Here is a 10,000-nt window from a genome sequence, read left to right as displayed (position 1 = left end):
GCTACAGGCCCTGCACTAGCTTAATCCGGCTCTGAACTGTGCAGTAACGGTACATTGCATTAACAAGTGCCGCGGAGCGACAGCGCTCATCTAACGTCTACTGAGGTGACTCTGTGGTAGAGTGGTGGGACTCTAGTAAACCCTGTTAGTCCCAAATGTGTTCACATACACGCCGAAACAGTGGAAGGCACAGGGATGGTATCAGGAACCTTCTCAAAGGAATGTTCGTTGAGATCGTTATGAAAGTTGCCACGAGATGGCGCGTACGTTTAAGTGTCTTCCGATTAAAGATGGAAGCTTCCATCGTACGTAGTAGCAACACTATTGCAAGACAGAATAGGTAAGCACTCATCCATTTACCTACGCAAGCCTACAGGCTGAAATAGAGAGCTGGCCACCTGTAACTAATTAACGCAGGCAAAAAACTACACAGTACCACCACCACATGCACTGGCAGTGGCATACGTTACATATAACACACTGACAGTACAGAATGCCATAGAAATTATACGATTTAGGAGCATAAACCTTCTTACACCAATTTAGCTTTTGAAATTTCACTGATGACATTGTAGCCTCATACATCCAGGCATGTATAGATTCTACTAGCAAACCCGGCAGTCAAATTCTTTCTAACAGTAACAGTAAACAAATCCATGTTTAACCCGCCTCTTGAGGTCAAAAGGTTATCCGACACTTACTCTTCGCATGTCAGCAGAAAGTACATTTCATGGTCCTTTCAATAAAGCCATAAAAATGCTAAGTCACCGCTGAAACAAAAAGTTTTTCAATCGCTCCGTCAGACCATGTCCTCAGAAAATGTCTAACATCGCTCCTGTGCCCATTGACCTTTGACCTGTGACCTCCAATTTCGGCACAGTGATGGCTTTTCTTATAATGAGCTCGTACACCGACTATCACGAGCCTAGGTCGAGCCGTTTAGATTTGTGCGCAATTCTGCATTTCCTCCCTATACCTTAAGTTAAGGAGGGAATTAATGTTCCCCCTTCTTTTACACCTCTTGACCTTTGACCTTTGACCCCCCAGCTTCGACATCCCAACTCGTTTTCGGATTCCCCCCCATGTCCCGAATACCGTGACCGTACGTCGAGCGGTTAAGATTTGTGCCCCACTGTTGACGGACGCACGACGGACGGACGGACGCACGCACGGACGGACGGACGATCATGCGATTCTACAGGCTGCATCTGACAACGTAATTGACGTTGTCAGATGCAGCCTGTAGAATCGCATGATCGTCCGTCCGTCCGTGCGTGCGTCCGTCCGTCCGTCCGTGCGTCCGTCAACAGTTGGGCACAAATCTTAACCGCTCGACGTATTGACAACAGATCATTGATCAACGTAAATTGAGCTAAAAACCATGGTATGCCGCTCTATAGATCTGTCACTAATCGGTTTTGGCGTAGAATTAAGCAATTTCTATACGTTCCGATAGTTTCGATACGTTCGAGTCTATCACGGGTGCAATGTATGTATATTTCTGTCATTTCTGCGCTAAATTTCGAATTCAACTACTGTATTAGCAATTCACTATTGCCTCATTCATCAGCTTTCCGCTGGTCATGCCTCGACGTAATTTTCTCTATACAAGTAGTAATAAAGACATTATTCTTAATAGGTCCTTATTTCACGACACAAGCGTTATATTTACGAAAAAAAATTGAATAATAAGGGGAGAAAATGCAAAATTTTACGAAACGGATATAAAGTAATTGTTTGATTAAATTTCAAATCAAGAATTTAATTTCCACTAAATAGTTTTACCACACAAATATACTACCGCCCAGTAAGCGATTCATGTGACGCGTGAGTGAATATAAAGGCCTATTTACACGATGCGTTTTGGACGTACGTCCTAGACGTACGTCAGACGCATACGTCCAAAACGCATCGTGTAAACTATGCGGTACGACACAATTTTATGACCGTTGCGAATCTCGATGCACAGGACGCATGTTCTAATTTCATCCGACATCGTACCCAGGACGCAAGAACCCGACCAATCAGGTGGGTGAGATTGGGTCACGTGCTTAGTCTCTTCGCGATGAACAGTGTTGTATCGAGATGAATCGTCACTGTGGAATGTCCACTCAGACAATTACCATAAAAGTAGTGTGTGTGTGTGCGCGCGCGCGTGTGTGTGCGTGTGCGTGTGCGTGCGTGTGTGTGTGTGTGTGTGTGTGTGTTGTGTGTGTGCGTGCGTGTGTGTGTCTCTGTGTGTGTGTGTGTGTCTGTGTGTGCGCGCGCGCGTGTGTGTGTGTGCGTGAGCGTGTGCGCGCGCGCGCGTGTGGGTTGTGCGTGTGGCGTGTGCGCGTGGTGTGTGTGTGCGTGTGTGTGTGTGTGTGCGTGTGTGTGCGTGTGTGTTGCGTGTCTGTGTGTGTGGGCGCGCGTGTGTGTGTGTGTGTGTGTGCGCGCGCGTGTGTGTGTGTGCGTGTGCGTGTGCGTACGTGTGCGTGTGCGGGTGTGCGTGCGTGCGTGCGTGCGTGCGTGCGCGCGTGCGTGTGTGTGTGTGTGTGTGTGTGTGTGTGTGTGACTGTGTGCATGGACACTGCCGCTGTAAAATGTGGGCAGCAGCACGCGCTCTCTCCTTAAGTCTCTTACGTCATTTACGTGGCGTACGCACGCACGCACGCACGCACACACACGCACACACACACACATGCGATGTGCGTGCGCGTCTGCCTGAGTGTGTGGTAGCGTACATGCACACACACACGCACATACACACACACGCACACGCACACGCGCACGCGCGCACACACACACACACACACACACGACACACACACACACGCACGCACGCACGCACGCACGCACGCACGCACGCACGCACGCACGCACGCACGCACGCACGCACGCACGCACGCACGCACACACACACACACACACACACACACACACACACACACACACACACACACACACACACACATTGTACAATGTATATCAGGAGTAGATAATAGGAAATAGATAATTCCCTATTATCTACTCCTGATGTGTATATATGCACACACACACGCACATACACACACACGCACACGCACACGCGCACGCGCGCACCCACACACACACACACACACACACTCTCTCCTTAAGTCTCTTACGTCATTTACGTGGCGTAGCGCACACGCGCACGCGGCGCAACACACACACACACACACACTCTCTCCTTAAGTCTCTTACGTCATTTACGTGGCGTACGCGCGCACACACACACACACACACATTGTACAATGTATATCAGGAGTAGATAATAGGAAATAGATAATTCCCTATTATCTACTCCTGATGTGTATATATTGTTTTCAGTCCTGGACGTACGTCCAAAACTTACCGTGTAAACAGATTCACGCGTTCGTCCTAGACGTGCGTCCTAGACGTACGTCTAGGACGCATCGTGTAAATAGGCCTTAACTGGTTGCGACGCCGCACGCGCTGGTGATGAGTTCCGGAAAGCGTCTGCGTGCAGATGGCTGTTACGTCACGCCGCCGGCAGGCAGGCAGCGCAGCTATTAGCCGCATTATAGTAAACACAGACAAAGTGCTTTAAATATTTATCGCAAAAACTCTCGCTCTTCTTTCTTGCTCGGCTGCGAGACCTACGCAAAAATTCGGTTTATTTAACGGCTAAATTACGCGAAATTTCCGCCTAAAATCCATAGAAATAATATAGATAGCCTCTATATATTTCTATAGTCTAATCGCTCCCTCCTCGCACCCTCCGCCGAGAAAAAATAGTTCGAACTCATTCGGTTTTTAAAATTGTCAATCATCAATGACGAATTCTTACGGGAAAGAACCGTCAACCATGTAAGTCAGTGCATTTTTGATCGGAGAAAGAAAGCGATTCAGACAAAATAGGTAGATAGAGAAAAAGACGCAGTGAAACAACGGCAGCATTACGGATTATATACGAGCACATTTCTTTATTCTATATATATATATATAACAGACATCGAAGAAAGTTACTTGCAGAAACTAACAACTGTTTGTTTAGAATATCATATATGTGTTGTTATTGTTGTTGTTGTTGTTGCTGCTGTTTAAATACTCGTCTCTCCCTCGCGTTACAATATATCGGGACCGATCGTTAGGTACGTATAGAAACAACGCCCGCCTACCAAGTGAACAGATGTGATATTGCACTATGTTCATACACAGCAACCACCTAATGACAAGTAGTGTCGCTCCCGCAGCAAATGCACCGATTCAAAAATGCCTTCAGAAAATTCACATTTCAGAATATACCTTACTATATATGCGCGCGCGCACGCGTGTGTGCGTATGCGTGTGCGCGCGCGCATGTGTACGTAATTATACGATACGATTCGGCAACAAAGTATTCAGTTGATTGCACGGGTGGCGGTGGTGGTGGTGCTGCTGCTGCTGGTGGCAGTGGCGGTGGTGGTGTTGATAGTAGTGGTGGAAGACAGCAGATGTTGTGGGAGAAGTATATATAGCATATGCCTGCCTACCCGCCCACCTGCCCGCCCACGTACCTGCCTGCCTGCCTGGCCCACCTGTCTGCTGGCCTATCTGTCTACCTGCCCGCCTGCCCGCTTGTCTGCTAGCCTGCCAGCGTCGGGGGCCTACGCGATGGCAGTGTCAGCAGGCTTGGTATTAATTACTCGAATAAAAGCGAATTAGAACGAAATAAAACGAAAAGACGAACCGAATCAGAAATATCGGGGTTTAAAAAAATGCAGAAATGTTAAAAGAACGATTTGCGGGTCGAACCGGAAGCGGATGTGACCCTTTCATCTTTCCTGCTCCATGGACCGACCACACCCCGCCTCCAGCCCACGTGACACGCAGCGCATAGTTCGCCATTGTCATCGTCGTCGTTGTCCTTACGCATTAGCATCGTCACAGCCTGTGCTCTCGGGTGACGCGCCGACTAAACGAAATTTCTCCTAACAATGTAAAACCGACGCGTACGTACGTAGCTACCCCTGCCGTGCACGGGGAAGAGGGAGCGTGAGACGCATCTATGCACGCACGCACGCACGCACGCACGCACGCACGCACGCACGCACGCATACACATTAACAATAACTATTTACAATATATAGGGTATCAGCGACGAACCGTTGTCGGAAGTGGAGACGACAACAGATCGCTGACGATAGTAGTATATGTACACCGAACAATTCACACGCAGCACGCGGCTCGTACACTACCCAGCAGCGAGTGTGTGCGTACGTGTAACCTTGTGAAGCTTGTGCTTACGCCGTCATGTATAAATCTGATCTCATTACGTGGCCGTACACTAATCATTCATACACGGCCACACACAATTTGCCAGTTAAAGGGCTTATCAAGCCTGTTCATACCTGGCCTTATACAGCTTGTCCCAATGTGGCCTTATAAAGCTTGCCCCAACTTGGCCTTATAAAGCTTGCCCCAACTTGGCCTTATAAAGGGTTGTCCTAACATGGCCCTATAAAGGGTTGTCCTAACATGGCCTTATAAAGGGTTGTCCTAACATGGCCTTATAAAGGGTTGTCCTAACATGGCCTTATAAAGGGTTGTACTAACATGGCCTGATACAGCTTATCGATACCTCGCCTTATAGATATGAACCTGATACTTACACGTGTCCCTCTGCATCGCCTAATCACTATGTGGACCGACACAGCGGTTTTTAATGAGATGTTTATACGAGGGTAGAGTGAACACGGGAAGGTGGGGAACAGCTAAAAGACATAGGCGAATGTAACAAGTACGTACGCACACATACACGCATAAATACATACATATATATACACACACACATATATATATATATATATATATATATATATATATACACATAATATATGCCCACTTCAAAAGCGTATGCGACCGCAAGCAAACGTACGTTTTGCCGTCCATCAATCCCCAACTCTGCCCCACCTGCCCTGCCCCACCCCGCCCAACCCCACCCCACCCCACCCCACTCGATAACATACTGTTAGACGACGTAGACAAATAACAATACGTATGAACGATACAGCAGATTTGTTACCACGTTAGAATTGACTACGTTGTGCAGCGCGTCGCCCCTGCATGCACGCACACAATCGGGGACACTGGACCAGTTTGGAAGATATGCCTATACAACCTTATAGTCGCCCTCCCCCTCCCCTGGCAGCACGTAATTTCACTAGAGAAGGCGACAGCGCTCCCTATACGCTACAACACGCTGATATCACCTCGCCATAACGACAACTCTCAGACAGCACCCGGTGTCCTCGGTAAGGTGAATGGAAGGATCGGACCGGAGGCGGCGGCACTATGACTGTGACGCCCTCCAAAGATCAGTATTAGCAGCAGCCGCAGAGATTTTAATAAATCACAATTTAATAATTTGTGGCAAAAGTGCTGTAAACAGTCAGTCGCTCTACGGAATCTGGCAAAGGGATGCTGTACATTAAACCCTCGCCCCCTCTCCCCTTCTCTCTCCCCTGCCACTGTCGCCGTGTTTTTACACCAGAAACATGTTTTAGCGATGGGTGGAAGGGAGAGATCGTCAGCTGATCTGGTAGAGTGGTGGAGACATCAGACAGAGACGTGGTGTGCTGGTAACACATACAAGCAGCTGCCATTCTGCGGCTAATAAAAAAAACGAACATTTGGGAACATTCGTGAAAAGCGTCAATTCATACCGGGACATATCAGACTTTCAATATACCTCTCTACACTTTCTAACACGCACGCACGCACGCACGCACACGCACGCACGCACGCACGCACACGCACGCACACGTGCAGGAGCACACTTGAAAGCATGCGCATCGGCTGTTAAAACGATTGTCGCGTAATAAAATGAAACAAAAACGCGAACGAGTTCAAACGAAATCAATTTATAACACGTGCTCTCCCCACTCCGTGACGCAAGCCGCCCGAGCTATACACATCTTAACCAGGCTTCATGCAGCCGTGGCCGGATGCAGCAGCAGCAGCAGCGCCACCTCTCAGCAGCCGGGAGCGTCTGGGTGGGTGGGGTCTAGGGGGAGGGAGTTACTGTTGGTCATCAGTAGTCGGTGTTGCATTGCCTTGTCGAACGCCTTCTTCACAGCCTTGCGCTCCGCTGCAAAGACAAGTGACAACCGCTCACTCACCTGTAAGATAATCGTGTGTGTGTGGACCAGGGGGTGCGTGCGTACGTGTGTGCGTGTGCGTGCGTGCATACAAGCGTGCGTACGTGTGTGCGTACATGTGCGTGCGTGCATGCATGCGTGCGTACGTGTGTGCGTGTGCGTACGTGTGCGTGCGTGCGTGTTCGTGTCTGTCTCTCCGCTCGTATGCATGCATGCGTGCGTCGGATGTGTGCATGAGCGGACATACGTACATCAGTAAGGATAACAGAGCAGCAGTGTTCCCTCTGTCTCTCTAAAACACTAATATGCACTATGATTCTCAGTTACAATTTTCATAGTAGTGAACGGTAAAGCAAACCTTGAATGCCACACGCGATCAATTGTCCCCCCCCTCCTCTCCTCTCTCTCTCTCTCTCTCTCTCTTCATCTTTTTCTTTCTGTCTCGCCATCACTCTCTCCACCCTCTCTAGCTAGCTGTCTCTCTTTCACTCACCTGGCTTCTTTGATTCGTACACTTTAGTCCGGTCGAGGCAGGCGTCCCCTCCCAGGTGCTCTATCTTGTCTCTGGGTAGCCATTGCCTGCAGTAACACATAGACCCGGTATAGGCAATACACGCACGCACGCACGCGCACACACATACACACACACACACGCACATATATATATGATATATATATATATATATATATATATATATATGTTCAACAGTTGGTGGACAGCTAGTAATGTTGTCGGATTAGTGAATGATGAGTATTGACGATTAGTGGATGACACTAACATTAATGTCAAATCATAATCGACGGATAATTTTATACTAACATTACTTATTTGTTACATTGGTCTGCGACCTCTCTAGCTGAAACACAGATATTAGTTACGCCAGGGTATTTACTTCGATCATAAACAAGCACAACGGAAGCATTTCTACCATGCCCACCCCTGTACGATTCTATCCCCACCCTTCGCCGCAGGACGTGGTGCAGTCATCTGAGCTACAACCCAGTCATGTAACACATGCCGGCACACGTCCAAATCCCCAGCCACGGATAGCGAGGAATGACCCCCCCCCCACGGCCGACTGCAACTCACAACAGTGACGTCGCATGTAGCTACGTGGGGGAGAGGCCGGCTTATTCCCCCTCCCCCTCCCATGCAGGCCGCCCACCGTACCACCGGCCTACGCACACACAGGTCAGTTTTTCAGCTTGTAATCCCTCCGTCTGTTATATATGCTAACGCGGCGTGTGGCATCTCGTGGGGCAGTGCAGCGATTGGCGTGTGTGTGGTTATGCAGCAGGGTTGGGGAGGGTGGGTCGCAGAATCTATGATGGCCATGACGCCGACGTGCATTACACACGCGTCACATTACCGCGTGCGTACAAAGCTTTCCCTGCTGTCTCTCACCCAACTCTTAATAACACCCTGTCTGAGACCTAGCCCTTACCCCTCATTCTTGTTTTAATTACTTCCTTATATATTTATCCAGAATATAATATATTTTTATATTTTTTAACTAGAAATACCCTGTCAGTGCAGAACACACGGCAAGGTGGACTGGGATGTGCTAATATGACACATGCTGATACGCAATAATATACAATACTATACAAAAACATTTAATTCATTCAACCTGGCTGATCCTTGTCCTCCTGCCACCCACCCTTAGCCTCAGTCATTCATCTGTTTCCTCCAACCATCCAGCCTTCCCCTACTGCCATCCACGCTTCATACTGTCATCCCCACTTCACCTTCTACCATTCAACCATTCCCTCTATCATCCACCCATTTCCTCATTCCATCTAATCAATGCCGCCGCTCATTCATTCAGACTTCCTCTCCTGCCAACCTTTCCCTTTCTGCCACTCAACCCTTCCACTCCTACCATCCAACATTTTTGCACCTGCCATCCACCCTTTGCCCTGACATTCAACCCTTTCCAACCCCAACACTCATTTCTCGCTCTCTGAAATAAGGCGATGTGTGTACCGCATGGCCACCAGAGTGCGCCGGTGTCAAACTTACCACGTGCGCCGCGCGTCAAAGAACAGCACGAGGAAGACGGGTGTCGCATAGTTCTGTCGCATCTCCAGCACGTAGGCAGGTGGCGCCGGTATCGCCTCGCCGTTCTGACACACGCTGCGCTTTGGCACGTTCGGGTCGATGACCTGCAGAAGCAGGAAGCCATGAAGGTCGTGCAACAAAGTGGGAAGCCATGAAGGTCGTGCAACAAAGCAGGAAGCCGTGAAGGTCGTGAAACAAAGCGGGAAGCCGTAAAGGTCGTGAAACAAAGCTGGAAGCCGTGAAGGTTGTGAAACAAAGCGGGAAGCCGTGAAGGTTGTGCAACAAAGCAGGAAGCCATAAAAGTCGTGAAACAAAGCGGGAAGCCGTAAAGGTCGTGCAACAAAGCGGGAAGCAGTGAAGGTCGTGAAACAAAGCGGGAAGCCATGAAGGTTGCGCAACAAAGCGGGAAGCCATGAAGGTTGTGCAACAAAGCGGGAAGCCGTGAAGGTCGTGAAACAAAGCAGGAAGCCGTGAAGGTTGTGCAACAAAGCGGGAAGCCGTGAAGGTTGTGCAACAAAGCAGGAAGCCGTGAAGGTTGTGCAACAAAGCAGGAAGCCGTGAAGGTTGTGCAACAAAGCGGGAAGCCGTGAAGGTTGTGCAACAAAGAGGGAAGCAGTGAAGGTTGTGCAACAAAGCGGGAAGCCGTGAAGGTTGTGCAACAAAGCGGGAAGCCGTGAAGGTTGTGCAACAAAGCAGGAAGCCGTGAAGGTTGTGCAACAAAGCAGGAAGCCGTGAAGGTTGTGCAACAAAGCAGGAAGCCGTGAAGGTTGTGCAACAAAGCAGGAAGCCGTGAAGGTTGTGCAACAAAGCAGGAAGCCGTGAAGGTTGTGCAACA

General features: G+C 49.1%; 1 protein-coding gene across 1 annotated transcript in view; it reads right to left on the bottom strand.

Annotated features, from left to right (window-relative positions):
- Positions 1-6,309: 6,309 nt before the first annotated feature.
- The window catches only part of LOC106817978, a 12,339-nt gene continuing 8,648 nt past the window's right edge, over positions 6,310-10,000 (bottom strand). Inside the window, exons 10-12 of the mRNA XM_014822682.1 lie at positions 9,127-9,269; positions 7,597-7,682; positions 6,310-7,093 (exon numbers count right to left, since the gene is read on the bottom strand). Coding sequence (XP_014678168.1) covers positions 6,978-7,093; positions 7,597-7,682; positions 9,127-9,269 — 345 coding nt within the window. The 3' untranslated portion in view covers positions 6,310-6,977. The remainder of the gene's footprint in view (positions 7,094-7,596; positions 7,683-9,126; positions 9,270-10,000) is intronic.

The sequence above is a fragment of the Priapulus caudatus genome, unplaced genomic scaffold (assembly GCF_000485595.1).
Source record: "Priapulus caudatus unplaced genomic scaffold, Priapulus_caudatus-5.0.1 Scaffold1960, whole genome shotgun sequence".
Lineage (NCBI taxonomy): Eukaryota > Metazoa > Priapulida > Priapulimorpha > Priapulimorphida > Priapulidae > Priapulus > Priapulus caudatus.
This window is presented reverse-complemented; position numbering and strand designations above follow the sequence as displayed.